The sequence below is a fragment of the Anser cygnoides genome, chromosome 16 (assembly GCF_040182565.1).
Source record: "Anser cygnoides isolate HZ-2024a breed goose chromosome 16, Taihu_goose_T2T_genome, whole genome shotgun sequence".
Classification (NCBI taxonomy): Eukaryota; Metazoa; Chordata; class Aves; order Anseriformes; family Anatidae; genus Anser; species Anser cygnoides.
The window spans coordinates 1,169,458-1,186,399 of record NC_089888.1 but is presented as its reverse complement, the minus strand read 5'-3'; the positions used below and the strand labels follow the sequence as shown (position 1 = coordinate 1,186,399).

At 71.9% G+C, this 16,942-nt stretch overlaps 2 protein-coding genes across 4 annotated transcripts in view; one reads left to right on the top strand and one right to left on the bottom strand.

Moving 5' to 3' along the window:
* Positions 1–12: 12 nt before the first annotated feature.
* Positions 13–5,337, top strand: LOC125180448 (bactericidal permeability-increasing protein-like). The gene is made up of 16 exons (XM_066978080.1): positions 13–194; positions 1,305–1,481; positions 1,642–1,756; positions 2,062–2,190; positions 2,274–2,429; positions 2,542–2,605; positions 2,718–2,778; positions 2,911–3,002; positions 3,101–3,277; positions 3,400–3,459; positions 3,858–4,025; positions 4,156–4,223; positions 4,540–4,582; positions 4,733–4,796; positions 4,986–5,062; positions 5,156–5,337. Exons 1-16 carry the CDS (start codon positions 125–127, stop codon positions 5,195–5,197), a joined length of 1,563 nt encoding a protein of 520 aa, XP_066834181.1. The 5' UTR covers positions 13–124; the 3' UTR covers positions 5,198–5,337.
* Positions 5,338–6,216: 879 nt separating this feature from the next.
* BCL2L1 (BCL2 like 1) overlaps positions 6,217–16,942 on the bottom strand; it is an 18,465-nt gene continuing 7,739 nt past the window's right edge. For all 3 annotated transcript variants that reach the window (XM_066978082.1, XM_066978081.1, XM_066978083.1), the window contains one exon: positions 6,217–8,232. In XM_066978082.1, the coding sequence (XP_066834183.1) occupies positions 8,095–8,232 (138 nt within the window). In that variant the 3' untranslated portion in view covers positions 6,217–8,094. The remainder of the gene's footprint in view (positions 8,233–16,942) is intronic.

The window sequence follows — 16,942 nt, the reverse complement described above, 5'->3', positions numbered from 1 at the left end:
GACTCATCCCGGAAGGGATTAGGGACACGGGGACCTGGGTGACGTTCTGGTCCGACCAGCCCGTCTGCCCCGGGATGGCCATCGGCGGCACGGGGCCCTGCTGCCACTCGCAGCCCTGGGGGAGATGACGGAAACGGGACCCGCGATGGGACTCGCGTCCCCCGCGCCGGGTGGCACCGCCACCGCCTGCCACGGTGAGGCTGGGCCCGGGACGGGGCACCCGGGGGTGGAGGGGTTGGGGTGGGCACGGGGCTGGGACTGCGCTGGTGGCTGTGCCGGCCTTTGGGACGCTGCTGGGCACTGGGGACATCGCTGCTGCCATGGGGGTCTGGGGCAAGTGGGCAGCTGCTCCTGAGGGGTCCGTAAGATTCATTGTGTGGGACTGTGGTCCTTGCAGTGGGGATGGCCCTGAGTCCTGTGTCCCCCGTGGTGCTGGGATGGGACCCTGGTCCCCGGGAAGGGTGCCCTGCGTCCCCTGGAGCAGGGCTGTGAGCGCGTGCCCGTGCTCCTGGCCAGGGGCTGTCCCCAGGCGGGCAGCTGAGCGCACAGCCCACGACCCCGCTCCCCAGGCAGCCCCTGCCTGGCCCCGCTGGGGGTTTCCCCAGCCCAGGGGCTGCCGTCTGCCCGCACGGCTCCTTCCCACCGGACGGGGCTTTTGGAGGGACCGCAGAGTTCTGCTCTTGCTCTGCGTGCCCCTGTCTTCTCGTCAGCCTGCGGTCTGGGGCTGCCGGCGTGTCCCAGCGCTCCCCTACCCCCAGAGGCTTCGTGTGGCCCCACACGGCCCCAGAGCCCTTTCCAAGTGGGAACATCTCCACGTGGGCTGAGCCCCCTCCCCTGGCACAGCCCCACCGCGTCCCCCCGCTCCGCTTTGCCCCATCCTCTTGCTCTGCCATCGTCCTGTCCCCACGCTGCTGCTGTCCCCGGGCTGGGCACAGCGGGAGCCCCGGGGGGGGCTGTGGCACCACCAAGCCCCCCCCACGTACCGCCGGCCCCGCGCTGTCCCCTCCCGCTGGGACACGAGGGCAGAGCCGCGGCCGTGCTCGGCGTCCCCGGTCCCACGCAGCCTGCGGCCGGCTGTGACGCCGTGGGGGACCCTCTCCTTCCTCCGCTCCCAGAACGGGCGCGAACGGGGAACAACGGGGGAACGGCTTCCCCTCTGAGTCACGCGTTGGGCAAGGTCGGGCTTTCAGCGGCCGGCGCACCGCGGTGTCCCTGGCGTGCGCACGGGAGGCTGTCGTCAGCCGGGGCGCCCCGATATAAGGCCGGGGAGCGGGTCGGGGGCTCAGCCATGTCCTCTGCTCCAGCCCCCAGGTCACGCAGCTGCCCCAGGGCTGAAGAGGGGCTCTCGGCCCCTGGCCACCCACCGAGCGGCGCAGCCCCGGCGCTGCTCTGCCTCCTGCTCCTGCTGGCCGCCTGCTCGCCCGCCACTGGCTCCAGCCCCGGCATCAAGGGCCGGGTGACCCAGAGGGCCCTGGAGTACGGTGGGTGCCTGCCCCTGCCCAGGCTGGGGTGGGAAGGGGAGATGGGGGGGGGGCTTGTGGGGCACCCCAGGGACCATGCCCAGATCCTGGGGATGTCCTGAGCCCAGCAGCACCCCTGGGTGCTCTGGCACCAGCCCTGAGCCGCCCTGCTCTGCCCCAGGCCGGCACTTTGGGCTGGAGCTGCTCCGGTCGCTGCTGCAGAAGGAGCACGAGCTGAACCTGCAGGGCTCCTACCGGCCCCCCTTCCTGGGGGAGCTCCAGTACACCGTGCCCCGGTAAGAGCCACCACTGCAGCCCCAGCTCTGGCCTCATCCCCATCCCGTCCCCATCCCATCCCCATCCCATCCCCATCCCAATCCCCATCCCCATCCCCATCCCCATCCCCATCCCCATCCCCATCCCCATCCCCATCCCCATCCCCATCCCCATCCCCATCCCCATCCCCGTCCCCGTCCCCATCCCCATCCCCGTCCCCGTCCCCATCCCCGTCCCCGTCCCCGTCCCCGTCCCTGTCCCCATCCCATCCCACCCCCGTCCCCGCTGCGCCCTGCCACGAGCCCCGGCTGCCCGTTGTGCGCAGGATCCACATCCACGAGCTGCAGATGAACGACTCTTCCGTGGACTTCGCCGAGGACGTGGGCGTGCGGCTGGCGGTGCAGGGCGCCCGCATCCAGCTCAGCGCCGACTGGGGCGCGCAGCTGGGCACCTTGTGAGTCCTCACCCGGCCGGGGCGCGGGGACAAGGACGGGGCCGCCCCTGCCCCTGCCCCCGTCCTCACGCCGCGTTCCCCAGCCAGGACAGCGGCGTGGTGCGGCTGCGCGTGGGCGACCTGGCCGTGGCGGTGGTGCTGGGGCTGAGCGTGGACGAGGGCGGCCGCCCCGCCGTGTGGGCTGCCGGTTGCGATGCCCGCGGCACCGACCTGCACGTGGAGTTTCACCGGGGACAGAGGTGATGCCGGGCGCCCTGCTCCCATCACGGGGACACCCCCGTGCCCCTGGGAGGGGGATGGTGGGTTGGGGAGGCTGGGGGCGAGCTGAGGACCCTGCTCTGTGCCCCTCAGCTGGCTCTACAACCTCCTGGTGCCGCTGCTCCGGAGAACCCTGCGGCAGCAGCTGAACAAGCAGGTGAGCGCTGCCCTGCTGGTGCTGGTGGCCCTGTCATCGTGTCCCCAGCCCAGACAGGAGCCTGGGGCCCCCCTATCTGGGGGTGCTCCCTGATGCCCTGCTCTGCTTCCAGCTCTGCGTCGAGCTCCAGAAGAGCATCAGCAGGCTGGAGGCCTCCCTGAAGCGCATGCGAGGTGGGGAGCAGGCCTGGGGACTGGTGGCTGGTGGGATCTGTGGGACCCCTTCAGCCCCGTGTCTGCGGGGCCGGGGTGGCAGGAGGACGTCCCATCCCCAACGTGTCCCCAACGCGTCCCTGCCACCTGCAGTGTCCCCCCAGCTCGACCCCTTCGCTGCCATCGACCTCTCCTTGCTGGGCCGCCCGGCGATCACGGCGGAGCACGGGGACGTCAGCCTCAAGGTGGTGCCAGCCCGGGGCTGGGGGGTGGGGGGAAGTGCTTGGGGTGGGGGGCCCAGACTGATCCTGGTGTCCATCTGTCCGTCCGTCCGTCCGCGCAGGGTGAGTTCTTCGGGGTGGACCGGCGCTGGCAGAGCCCCTTCTCACCCAAGCCGGTGGGGCTGCCCGAGGCGCGCGAGCCCATGCTGCTGCTGGCCGTCACCGAGTTCGTCGCCAACTCCGCCGCCTTCGTGTACTTCACGGCCGGGGCCCTGCGCAGGAACATCTCCGGCGAGGCGGTACGGGGGGGGGGGGCTCCGGCACCGCACGGCGCTGCTGCCCCGCAGAACCCCGGCCGGGGGGGTCCTGCACCCACCCCTACCCCGCTCCCCCAGCACCCGACCCCTCTGCTGCCTTCCAGCTCCCGCGGCGCTTCCCCCTCCAGCTGAGGACCAAGAGCTTGGGGGTCTTCTCCCCGCAGGTGGGCGCAGGGTGGGGAGGGACAGGGGACAGGGTGGGCTGCAGGAGGGTTTGGACACGGGGGGGTCAGGCACGTGGGATGGGACGGGGCAGGGCACGAGAGGGGTGGGACGTGGGTGGGGTGAGATGGAGGCAGAGGAGACATCGGAGGGGATGTAGGTGGGACGGGACGTGGCAGGATGATTGTGGGCAGGATGGGACACGGGCAGGACGGGACACGGGCAGGATGGACGTGGGCAGGACAGACGTGGGCAGGACGGATGCAGGCAGGATGGATGTGGGCAGCACGGAGCGTCGTCCCCCCAGGGCAGGGTGGTGCCAGGGTGCCCTGGCCGGGGCGGTGCTGGGTGCCTGCGGGGCTCGGTGCCAGCCCAGCCCTCGTCCCCCCCCCCCCCCCAGCTGCAGGAGCACTTCCCCGACCTGCCCATGGAGCTGCACCTCTCGGCCCGCCGGCAGCCCCTGCTCTCCTGCCGCCCCGACGCCCTGCACGGGACCCTCTTCGGCTCCGCCGAGGCCTTCGTGGTGCTGCCCAACGCCACCCGCGTGCCTGCCTTCCTGCTGGACATCGTGAGTGCCTGGCCCCAGGGGGCTGAACTGGGGTGCTGGGGGCCTTACTGGGGCCCTGCCGGGTGGTGCTGGGCCCTGCCGGGTGATGCAGGCACTGCCCCGGCCTCCCCGACGTCCCCTCTCGCCGCAGGACGCCAACGTGACGGGGAAGCCGACCATCACGGGGAACAGGCTGGGGGGCACCGTGCGGCTGACGAGGTGAGACCCCCCCCCAGCCCCGCGCTGGGTCCGGGCTCCCCTGGGACCCCCCCGGGAGGCCGCCCCCGTCCTCCACCTCCGGCCATTTCCCTCCCTGGGGCCGTTTCACCTCCTCAGCCCCCATCCTGCCCCCGGCTCTCATCCGTGCCCGCCGTCCTGGTGCTCGGAGCCTGGCCAGGTCCTCAGCTGGAGCCGCTCCGCGGGGCTGGGGCTCCCAGCCCTGCCGGGTTCAGCCTGTCCCTGCCCTGGGGGGGGTGGGAAGGGGACACAGCCCCCACCCCCCCGTGCCCGCTGCTGACCCCGCTCTCTCCTCCAGCCTCAGCGTGGCGCAGGTGACCTCGCAGGTGGGCCCGCTGCAGGTGAGCGGCCGTGACGGGGCCACGGGGGGGGGCTGCCGGTGAGGGGGGGGTGACCCCAGCACAGCTGGGGGCTGGGGGACCTGGGGGGGGGGGGGGGGACAGCTCGGTGCAATGCCCCCCGCTGGGCTCAGGGCGCTCCGTGTCCCGCAGGTGAAGAAGCTGGAGAACGTGCTGAAGTTCGGGCTTTGGCTTTTCGGGGTGCCCTGGGCAAACAGTGAGTGCTGCGCCCCCCCCCCTCACCGCCCCCACCAAACCCCGGCTGCCCCATGGGCTGTCCTGGGTCTGTCCTGGGTCTATCCCGGGTCCGTCCCGGGTCTGTCCTGGGTCTGTCCTGGGTCTGTCCCGGGTCCGTCCCGGGTCTGTCCCGGGTCCATCCCGCTCACAGCCCCGCTGTCCCCCACAGAGCGGCTCCGTTCCGGCGTCGCGCTTCCCACCCCCCGCGGCCTCAGCCTGGAGCACCCACGCCTCTCGCTGCACGAGGTGGGTGCCACCCCCGTCCCCTCACCCCTGCGCCCCTGGGCCTCTGTGTTCCCCCCCCCCACCCCCCCCACCCTCACCCCGTTTTCCACGCAGGGCTTCATGCTCCTCGCCACGGACCTGCGGTACGAGCCCTGAGACCGCTGCCGCGTGGGAACCCGCCGACCCCATCCCTGTCCCCGTCCCCATCCCCGTCCCCACACCCCCTTTTGGGGGGGGGTCCGGCGGGGATCACACCCTGCCCGCGGCTCAGCCTGCAGCCCCTGCAGCCCCTGCAGCCGTGTCCTTGTCCCCACGCTCCAGGCCAGGTCGTGTCCCACCCCCCCCCAGCTCCACGCGGGGACATCCCCGGGGGGGCTTCTGCGGTGCCGGGGGTCGGGGCCACCCCACGGGCTGGGGGTTGCAGGCTGGGGGCAGGGGGGTGTCAGGGCCGGGGGTCCCGCAGCCCCCCCCGTGTCCCGGCACCCGCGGCGGTTCCGCGGCAGCTCCCGCCTCGCCCGCGGGATGGAGCCCGCGGCCACGGCTCCGCCGCGCCGGCACCGGCCGCTGCCCCCCCCCCCGGCACCGGCAGCGGGAGCCCGAGCTGGAGGCAGCGGGCGGGGAACGGCCTCGGAGCCCCCCCCCCCAAAAACCCCGGGGCTTGCAGAATCCCCGGAGGGGGTGTCCCTGACCTTGTCCTTGTCCCTGACCTTGTCCTTGTCCCTGACCTTGTCCCTGTCCCTGTCCCTGTCCCCATCCCTGTCCCCATCCCCATCCCTGTTCCCGTCCCCGTGCCCAGCCCTTCCCCTGGATGAGCCCCCCAGGGACGGTGGTGCCGGGTGGGGGGGGGTCCCCAAAACCAACGCCTGCCCCAGCCCGGAGCCTGGCACAGTGCCGTGTCCCCGCGTCCCCAAGTGGGGACGGGCACAGGAGCGAAGATTTGGGGCGAGGACAGGCACGGGAGCCCGGTGCCAGCGAGAAGGGAAGGGGACGGGCAGGGGGTTGTCCTGGTGGAGCCGTGGCTGCCCCCCAACCCTGCCCAGCACCATCCCTTGGACAGCCGTGACACCCCCCCCCGCCCCCCCGGGGAGGGGACAGGAGGGTCCCGCTCCTGCTCAGCCTCCCCCGAAGACCCCCCGCAGCGCGGCGCCCCCAAAAACCACAGCACCGGCAGCAGCTCCAACGACAGAGTTTATTTGTGGCCTCACCTCCACCTGCAAACCGAAGCGTTCGGCGCTCGCCCTGCGGCGTGCGGGGAGCGGATCCTGCGCAGGCGGCCGGGGCGGGAGCCCCGGGGCCGGGGGGGGGGAAGGAGGGGGGGCAAGGGAAGGCTCCCCCCCCGCTGCTCTCACCCCACTCTCTCGGGTGCTCCGTTAGCGGAGGAGCCCGGCCTCCGGCCCCAGCCTGCCCGGGCCTCCGCCGAGCACGGCACCACACATAAATACAGACATACAGATAACAAAAATAGCATCAGAGTCTTCACAAAGGAATTAAAAACTACTCGGATATGTACAGCAGAGCGCGGGCGCTACGTACGCAGAGCAGCCCGCGGGGACAGCCGGCCCCCCCGGCCCCCCCCCCAGTGCTCTCCCGAGCACCGGGGGTTGCTTCGAGGCCAGCGGGGCCGCTCGACGCCCGCGGCAGGAGCAGCGCGGGGAGAAGCCGGGCACCTCTAGCACCGCACGCACCCGTCACAGCCACGCCGCGGGGCGGGGACCCCTCTGCCTGCGCTACGGGAACCGGCAGCGACCGGGGGGGGGGCAGCGGTGGGCAGCGGGGGGCTGCAGCCACCAGCCCTCGGCCCCTGCTGCCACCCCTCGCGTCGGATCCCGCGTTGGTCCCGCGGCTGCTGCTCCCGGCTCCTCGCCTGCTCCAGCCCTTCCCCGCCACGGCGCTGGGAGCGCCGTCCTGTCCCGGCAGCCCCCCCCCGCGGGGTCCTGCTCCCCCTGCCCCTTCCGCATCCCCGCTCCGTTCCTGCGCTCGCTGGAAGGTGCCGGAAGGTGCCGGGGCGCCGCGGCCCCTCGTGCTGCCCTGCCCTGCGGGCGGGGGAAGGGCTCTGCCCCCTCGCCTGCCTCCGTCCTGGCCCGAATCCGACAGCAGAGCGAAGAGCGGGGCCGCGGAGCGAGCGTGGGGAGGGACGGACACGGGGGGGGGGTTCGGGGGGGACAAGGGAGGCCATGCAGTGCCACACAGCAACCCCGAGCGGAGCAGAGGGAGAGGAGGGAAGAAGAGGAGGAGGAGGAGGAGGAGGAGGAGGAGGAGGAGGAGGAGGAGGAGGAGGAGAGGAAGAGAAGGCCCCTTCCCCCCGGCACAGCCCTGGGCCTGGCGCACCATCCTCAGCACCCGCGGGATGGCCTCAGCTCCCAGCAGCTGCCCCCCGGGGGGGGGAGCGGGGGGCTGGCGGGCAAGCTCGGAGCCCCTCGCCCTCAGCCTCAGCCTCCTCCTCCTCCCGGCGGGCAGGCGCCCTCCCGCAGCGCAGGGCGAGGAGGGGACGGGGGGGGGGACGCTGCGGGGACGGCAAAGCTCAGCTCTGTGCCCCCCGGCCCCCCCCGGCTGCTGCAGCGGGGCAGGGCTGGGGCGCAGGAGCGGAGCACGCGGCAGGCTGGAGCCCAGACCCTCGCTCTGGCTGGGGAACCTGACCTCAGTGACACAGCTACACACACGCACGCACTCACACATGCAAAAATAAGTCTGTTTATTCTCTTCAAAGTGAGCTAAAGGACCCCGCAGGGCTGGGACGCCTTCGCTATCCCCCCCCCCTCCCCCCCCTGGCTGCCTGGATCTCCCCAGCGCTGGGAGCTGTCGGCCGAAGTGCTGCATCGCCCTCAGCGCCCTTCAAACACAACGGAACGGCAAAATAAGAGGAGCTACGAGGAAAGGAGCTGGCGGCGCGAGGGAGGGAGCTCCGCGGAGCGGGGCGCTCGCCCGGGAGGTGCGGGGGGGGTGTGGGGGGGTCTGCCCCCACAGCGGCGCTGCTCGGGAGCCGTGTAGTGGATGTGGCGGCGAAGGCGCAGCCGTCCTGGGGACGGGCCGGGACGGGACGGGACGATGGCGGGTCACTTGCGGCTCAGCAGGGATCCCAGCAGGAGCACTCCGGCCACCGTCGCCCCGGTCAGGAGCCATTTGTTGAAGGTCTCCTGGCCCTTCCTCACCTCCGCAGCAGCGTCGTTCCCGTAGAGGTCCACAAACCGCTCCTGGGGGGGATGGAGAGGAGAGCAGTGAGCACAGGGAGGGAGAGAAGCGGGGCCACGGCGCCCAGCAGCCATCAGCAGGACGGCGGGGGCTGCTCCCCCAGGCCCAGCAGGCGCTCGGGTCCTGCCTGCTCCTCTCTTTCCTCCCTGCGGGACCGGGGAGGGAGCACAGCAGGGCAGGAGGGGACGGCCCCTGCCCGCAGCGAGGCTCGGAGGCAGACAAGGGCTCACCTCCCACATGTAGCTGCAGTAACGGTCCCTGAATGCCCTCCCCTCGATCCCAAATCTCACAGGCCTCCTTCGTCTCTGCCAGCCACCCCCCCTGGGTGGTAGAGGCCCTCCTGGGGGGGCCTCACGCCCTCCTACGTGAGGCCGCGAGGGCTGAGACACCCCACACGTGGTGCACAGGGCTCTGCGAGGTGCTCCCAGCACCTGGGGGCTGTGCCGGGGGGGCCCTGCAGAGCCCCTCGCGGCCGGGGTGCTGCTCCCCGGGCGCCTTCCTTCGCACGGCGCGGGGAGGGGGCGGCAGGACGGAGCGGGAGGGCTCCTGCAGGCAGGAAAGTGGCGGTGGGGACGGGGCGGGCGGCAGACGCCTGGCGCTTCCCTGCTCCGAATCACGCACGCAGGGCAAGGGGGGAAGCCCAGGGAGCGGTCATGAGAGGAGCCGATGGCAGAAAGGATTCGCAAGAAGAACACCACGAGGGCAGGGCCGGCAGCGCCCCGCGTGCTCGAGGCTCTCTAAAATTAGCATCGAAGCGCGATCGAAGTCATGGCAGCGGGAGGAGGGCCGGGCCGCATCCTGCTGCCGAGGTCCGAAGGAGGAGCAGCAGCAGCAGCGGGGCCGGTGCACGCTCTGCGTTTTGTGCCGGGGTTTTGCGTCGCTGCTGCGACGCCGCCCGAGCTCCCCAGCCTGCCGCGGGGTGAACGCGGGCCAAGCAGCAGCCCCGCCAGGAATGCAGCCGCTCCGGCCCGGCCCGGCCCGGCCGGCCTCTCCGGCCCCACATCGCCGCTGACGGCAGGAGCCGGGCGGATTTCCACGGTGTCGGCGGGCAGCAAACTGCCCGGCCCCTCGCCCGCTCGACAGCAGCTGGCCGTGGCCTGGACCGCAGGAGATGGGAGGGCGGGGAGAGCAGCGAGCCCGGGTCTGGACCGTTCCAAGCCTCGGAGCCGGCTCTCAGAGAGCCGCCTGCCCCCACGCAGCCCCGCAGGGTCCCCAGCAGCTCCGCGGTGCTGTGCTGCCTCCCTGCTCCCTCGGGGGACCCCAGCCACGGGCCGCCCCAAGGATCGCTGCAGGGCCCCCCGGCCAGCCCCAGGGCAGGCTGCAGGGGGCCGGGAGCTTCGCTGCCCCCCGTTTATCAGAGCCCGGCAGCAGCACCAAGGTTGCAAGGGGCTGGCGCCGGCAGCTGCGGCCTTGGAGAGCTCCTGCAGCTCGGCTTCAGCCGGGGTCCGGCCTCGAGCCGTGTTCCCGGCAAGGCCCCGTGCTCCCTGATAAGCGGACACAGTTCCAGTAAGCCGCCCGCTCTGGGAAAGCAGAGATAAGCCAGGCTGGAGCTGCCTTGATGTCACGCCTTACCCACGGCTCCCGGGGGCAGGGGCAGCACCCCCGGCTGGGTGCGGAGCTGCCCCAGCACCCGCAGGTGCCCCTGGCTCCCGCAGGGTAACCCCCCGGACACCCCCGCGTGGCCGCGGCTCGGCTCCCCTCCCCTCCTTGGCCAACGGCCCCGGGTGCCCAGCAGGGCACGAGGCGCCTCGGCAGGGGCCGGCGTGTTTCGGGACCTGCCAGGAAACGTCCCCCAGCGCCTCGCGGGCCTCCCTGGCTGCCCTCTGCCTCCCGCAGGCGCTGCTCGACCGTGACGACGCCAGCAGAGCCACGGGGCAGCGACAACGGGGACCCTTCCTCCCTCGCTTGCTCCGGGGCAGGCTGCTGCCCAGAGCCTTGTCCCGGGGCACACAAACTGCCCCGGGGGGTGGCAGAAGGCCACCTCCTGAGGCACGGCCGGAGCCACGCAGGCGTCGGCAGCTCCCGGGCAGCGCTGCCAGCAGGGAACAGAGCCCAGGAGCATCCCCTGCGGAGCCCGGGGGCGTCCCCTGCTCCTGGCGCGCCCGAGACAGGGAATTTTGCTCCTACGGGGGCAGGGAGCAGGGGAAGGGCACCTTGCCGGTACCTCCACCTGCGCCTAGAGAGCCGTGCCGGGGTCGAACGGCCCCGCTCCTGCCAGACCCTTCCCAAGCGCCCCCCATCCCTCCCACGGGGCTGAGGTTTCTGGAGGGGGCAGCGCCTCCCCCGGGGCTCCTCAGCAGCACGGAGCACACGGAGTCGGGCAGGGGGTCCCCGGAGCTGAGCAGGGGCTCCCCGGCACCCAGCGCCTCCGCCTGGGGTCCCGCGGGGCCGGCGGTGGGGTGGGCACCAGGAGAGGAGCCTGGGGGGGCGGGGGGGGGCAGCACCCTGTCCCTCCGCGCTACCTCTTCTTCGGTACGTGCCCCGGAGCTTGGGGAAAGGCGGTTCCACGAAGCGCGTTCGGAGCCTCCGTTTCTCGGAAAAGCGAGCGTTTGCTGAACGAGAGATAAACGCAGGCGGCGAACCGGGAGCTATCGGGGGCTATGGGTGGGGAGCAGCGGGGCAGGAGCCGAGGGAGGGAGGGAGGGAGCCCCTCTGCTTCCCTGGGGAGGGAGCAGCCCTGCAGGGAGCCATCCCAGAGCGGGGCCCCCACGAGCACGATCCCAGGTGTGGCCCCTGGGCTGGGTGGGAGGTTCGGGGAGGCAGCTTGCTGGTTCCCCCGGCGCCCGGCGTGCAGCACGCCCAAGCACCGATTCCGCCCGTTCTGCCCCGTTCTGCCCCGTCTTCGGGGCTCCCAGGCTTGCCCGGGCACGTCCAGATATTTCTGGCCTCCTCCCGGTCACCTTTATCTGGGAGGAAATATTTGGAATTCCTGAGTTGCTCCCAAGGAGGGCTATGGTAGCAACAGCACATCGGGTGCCTCCACCGCCCCGGGGCCGCCCCCGCCCCGGAGGACAGGCTGTTCTGCCACCGCTCCCAGCCCCGTCACATCCCCTCCCCGCCCGCTGACAGACCCAGAGGAGGATGCCCCGGCGGGGCGAGGAGGAAGCAGCGGGAGGCTGCGCCTACCCAACGGCCAAGCCCCGGCGGCGCCTCTCCCCGCCCGGCGCCGGGGGCAGGACGCGAGGTTTCCTTGCCGCAGCCCCGAGGAAGCCAGCCAGGGGCTCCTGCTCCGGGCACCCCGGGCCCCCCCCAAGCACCGCCCCTGGGTGCCAGCAGCCCCCAAGGCTGCCGGGACCCATCCCGCCACCCACCCGCTTGGGCTGGCACGCTGCGGGCCGAGGGCTGGCCCAAGGCGTCTCGGGGCGGCTCGCCGTCTCGGGGAGGGGGACGAGAGCAAGGTTAAGTGGCCGCGAGGTCTGGCTGCGGACGGTGCCTTGAGGCCCGGCCTGAAAGCGGGAAGGGGAAGAGCCAAGGTCGGAGCCCCCTGCCCCGGGGCCAGCTGCCCCCATTCGGCGGCACCGCCTGGGCCCCGGCCGAGCCGCCGCATCCCGCTCGGGGCAGGCGGAGCGGAGCGGGGTCCTCCTTCGAGATAAGCCGCGAGGCTTTGGGAAAGAGGATTCGGTAAGGAACGGCGGGCCCCAAGGCAGGCGAACGGAGCAGATGCGAGCAGCTAATCCCCATCTGCTCTCCTGAGAGGCAGCTGGGGGGCGGCAGCGGTTTGGGCACCCCGGGTGTCCCTTGCGCGGGAGGCACCGGGACGCCGGCACGAGGCTCGGAAGGCCAGCAGAGAGGAGCGGGGCTGTGCCTGCGGCCCGCTCACCGTGAGCCTGGGATGTGTGTGCGGGGAGGACAGCAGGCCCTGCTGCCGGGTGCCCCGGCCCCACGCCCCCTCTGCCAGCCGCGCACCGCCCGGGGAGCGCGCTGTCCTCCGGGAGTGAGCGCCTTCGGAGACGAGGCACCCGGGCGAGCAGCTCGGCACGTGCGAAAGGCTCTCGCTTCCCAGCCCGGAATCTTGTTGCGCTCCACCAGAAAAAGGAGCCGGCTCCCCGGAGCCACCCTGGGGACCAGGCCGTGCCGTTGCCAGACGTGCGGCGGGGTCGTGAGCCGCGGCACCCGGCTCCCCGTCCACGCGTCCTCGTCACGAGGCGATGCCTCACTCGGAAACAAAGCTCGCCGTCCCCGCTTTACCTGAGCCGTGAGCGCAGCTGTGGCACAGCTGAGAGGCACAACAGCACTGCCGGCCGGGAGCAGTCATCAGGGCAGGCGGGCAGGCGTTCGTCAGGGAGCTGCGGGGCCGGGTGCTGCGCCGGGAGGCGGAGGCAGGCCGAAAGCCCGGCAGCAGCTCGGTGCCGAGCAGAACAAAGCCATGCGCGGCAGCAGGCTGTTCCCGGGGCCCCTGCGGGCTGCCAGCTCCCCACACGGGGCTGGCATGTGCAAACCTGCAGGTGAAGGAAGCGCGGGGGGGATGGGGGGAAGGCAGAGCCGAGAGCTTTCAGAACTGAAAACACGAGCGCTGCCAAAGGCTGCCGCTCAGATCCTGTGCCCGCAGCTCGGCGGGTCCCCACGCAGCTCCGAATTGCCCCCCCCGGGAGCACAACCCCGGGCTGCTGCGTGTGTGGGTGGCCCTGACGCCGCGGGGTCTCACGCCAGGACCCTCGGGGGGGGGCAGCAGCGACAGCCCTGAGGGCCTGGGGCGCTGCGGCCGGAGCACAGCGGGAGCCCCGACTCAGGCTCACCTCGCCCAGGAGCCGTGCCGCCCGGAGCAGGGACCCGCGCCGCTCCCCGAGCTTCTGCAGCCCCCAGCTTTGGTGCTGAGGCCGCGCTGGTCCCTGCCAGCAGCCCCGGGCAGGCCGGGGACGGGACGCGGGGCCAGCGGGATGGGACGTGGGGGCCATCAGGGCGGGGAAGGGGCAGCGGGGACCCCGCAGCTCCGCAGCTGGATGCTGCAGGGACCCAGCTCTGTTGTGCTAACGGGGACCTGGGGGGCGGCCTGCCTCACCCCGGCTCTGCTCCCCTGGGTGCTGCCGCTGCCCAGGCAGGTTGGATGCGGCCATAAGCTCCGAAGGAGTCATTGAACTCCAAAGGGGTCATTAAACAGCCCCGTCCCTGCCTCTCCCCCCCTGCCCGGCCCCGCACCAAGCGCAGGGGCTGCCCCGGGCTTAGCCGGCAGCCTGACAACCCCGCAGGGCTGTGGCGCACGCGAGGGCTGCAGCCGCCTCCTCGCCGCCCGGAAACCCTCACCAGCACGGCAGCCTCCTGTCACCCCGGCTCCGTCAGCAGCTCCGGGGAACCTGCGAGACCCCCCGCACCGCTCAGCACCATTTCAGTGCTTTCCAAACCCGTGAAAGGGGCTCGGAAAGGCAGCTGTGGGCCCCCTCTCCCTGCCCCCAGGGACTGCTGTGCACTGCAAGAGGCGGGGAGAGGGGAAGCGCGCTGTTTGCAAAACCCGCTGAAACATTCACGGGTCCCAAGGCAGGAGACGGCGCGAAGGACGGATCTGCTTGCGGCCGGCTGTCATCAGAGCCGCTCCCAGAAGCGGGCCGGGGGCTCCCAGAGGCGCCGCAGCCCAGGCCCAGCACCGGGTCCCCCCCCCAGGGACCGCGGCCGGCGGCGAGCTCCCGGCACAAAGGCGCAGGCGCCGAGCGCGTGGGCAGAGCCGGATCCGCTCGAGGGATTAGCACCTGCTGGGAAGGGGATCGCTTTCCGAAGGGCATTAAGGGGAAGAGGCCGAGGAAAGACGGTCTCTCTGATGCTTCTCCCCGGCGGACAGATGGTGTCTGAGCCCCCGCGGGCGGCGCAGCCGGCCTGCCTTTTGTGCGGGGGACGCGCTCGGGGCGGGGGGGGGGGGGGGGGGGGGGGCAGGGGAAGCTCTCGCTGTAATTTCACGGCCGCCTGCGCCGCCGGGAGCCCGAGCGGTTCGGAGACCTCCGCGGGGTCCTGCACAGCGCCCTGGGAGCAAAGCTGCTTTCCGCCTCGTCACCAGTCCTCCTGAACGTCGCAGCGCCCGTGTAGCCACCGGGAAACCTGCGCCGAGGGGACGATGCTCCGCACCCACACGTGCCCGGCTGCACAGCCGTGCTCCTAGCCGGGGCTGAGCGTGGCCCTCACAGCCCTCCTCGGCCCGTAACTGCGCCGAGCCCTACCCCAAGCCACCTCCTGGGGCACGGCAGGCGTCAGCAGACCCCTTCTGAGCAGGGCAGGGAGCAGGATCGCTCCCCTGACGAGCAGGGCCAGGAGCAGGATCGCTCCCCTGACGAGCAGGGCCAGGAGCGGGATCGCTCCCTGGGGCGTCGGGTCCCCGGTTCTCCGCCTCGGGAGCCGCCCGTCCCCAGCACCCCGGCGGACGCCGAGCAAGGTCCCCGCTCCCCACTTCGGCCCCGGGGCCTCGCCGGGCTGCAGCAATTTTACACGGCCCTTGAATGAAAAAGGGGAAAGGGCGGAGGGGCAGGAAGGGGAGGAAGATGCGCTCATTCCGTTTTCACTTCCCGTTAGCCCACATGAAATCTCGAATGGTGCTGGCCGTGAAGTCACTGGTAGCCGAATCCTTGCTGACTCGAGGGGAAGGGGGAGAGGAGGGAGCTGACGCAGCAAATGGCTCAGAGCAGCGCAGCAGGGGAAGGGGACTTTGTGCTCTGCTCCGGGCTCCTCCATCCGTGCCGCTGCGTGGAATAATCACTGGCTGGTGCACTGGCAGATTCTAAATGAGGTCAGTTGCTCTAATAAAAGACATCACCAGCTCTGCGGCGAGCGTAATACGCTTGTGAGCCATGGCATTACAGGACGGAAGCACTTAGGGCGCTGCTGCGGTTGCTGACTTAGAGGCAGCACCCCCTCGTTTTCTCAACACCCAGGAACTGCCCCGGGCCACCCCCCGCTTCCCGCTCCTGGCCCAGGCCGCGAGCCAGCTGGCCATGAGCGGCACGTGCAGCACCCGCACACGGCGCTCGTAGGGCCCCAGCCTTCGGCAGCCCAAGTCGTGAGAGAAGCCCGGCGACGCGCGGCTGGGACCAGCATCGCCCGGAGAACGAACGAAACATAGGGTTAGCTGCGTACGGACCGGAGCAGGGCAGCCTCGTGGCCTTGCACAGAGCCCGCTGCCCCCCAGAGGGGGGAGAAATCCCCCCCAAATTCCTCCCTTCTCCTTCGGGGAGCAGCCACCAGGTCAACGCCGGCTCCAGCGGCTGCCTCCACGTGGGCACGGGGTCCCGCCTGCGGGAACAGGTCCCAGCAGGGGCAGCACACCCTGCCTCGGCCCTGCGAGGCTCCCGGAGCCCCCACGTGCTGCCAGGCGGCCACACTTTGGTGTTTTTGATGTCAGCCCAGGGCACGGGGGGAGCCCGCCCGCCCTCCCCGCCCCAGGGCTCCTCGTCCCAAGGGTGACCTCCGCGAGCTGCCGCCAGCAGCCTGCCGCTAATTGGATCTGCTTAACGCAGGGGCTGGGTGCGCAGGCCCAGCCGAGACGCAGGCTCGAGCAGGAGGGCGGGTAACGCCACGAGCTCGAGCAGCTCTCCCCAAGGGGGGGGAAACCGCGCGGCCCCCCGAAACTTCGCCCTGCTCAAACGCAGCTGGGTCGCCCTGCCGCGGGCATACCGGGCAAACGGCTGCCGGGCCAGCGACCGGCACGGCTCCTGCGGCAGGGCCGACAGAGGATTCAACCCCCAGCTCCCCTCGGCAGGGCACGGCACGGCCCACCCGTGGTCCCAGCAGCCGCGGGGAGCTCTCTGCTGAACACTCCGCATCGCGTCTGCTCCTCCCGCCCTGGCTGCCCCGCGGGCAGGCAGCTGGGCGCGCTGGGCTGCCCTTACAGAGCTCCCGGGAGGCGGCGCGGGGCCGGTACACGGGAGCACGCGTCCGAGGGGACGGTGCTGGAGGGGTGCGGGCTGCACCGAGGGGTGCCGGCTGCAGCCACGTCGGGCGTTCAGTGCCCGGAGGCGGTCCTTCCCGGCACCGCTCGGCCCCTGCGCCTTTATTTTTATTTGCCGGCTAAATTGAACACGAGGGTAAAATAAGCAAAACACCTAAAAATAAATAAAAACGAGCGCTTTGACAGCGCAACTAGGTCACGGCTCCCCAGCACGCGAGCCGCGGCTCAGCCTCCCGGGTTCAAAACCGAACACGGCTCTGAAAACGCCGCCTCCCGAAACCCACACCTGCTCCCCGTAACCCCAGCTGGAGCCATCTGCTAACGGCTCGGCCTGCGCCAGCCCCCCGTGCCCTCGCCCCGTGCCGCGGAGCGTGACCCCTCTCCGCAGCCGAGCGCTCCCAACAACCCCCCGGGGCCGCCCCGCAGCCCCCCCCGGAGGGGAAGCTCTCACACGTGGCCACGAGCGCGGCCCCAAAGCCCAGCCCCGGGCACCCCCAGGGCGTTCAGCAGCACGGCCTCGGGGCTCCCGCAGCGGCAGGCGCCTCTCTGCAGGGCCCCCCAGGCGGGGACGGGGAGGAGGAGCTGGGTTTCCCCCGTCCAAGGCCGGAGCAGCCGGCCAAGGAGCGCCCTGGCACGGAGGGACGCCGCTTCCCTTTCATGCCTCTGTTATCAGTCGCCTTCAGTCACCGGGAACAATGGCGTTTGGGGGTGACAGCCCTCCGGGAGGGCGGAGGAGACCACGGCCCGGAGCGGGGCGCAGGAAGCGGGGCGCAGGGCGCGTGCCTTCGCCCTGAGTCAGCCGGGAGGGAATCGCCCTCGCCGCGGGGTCGGCAGGCAGAGAGCCGCCT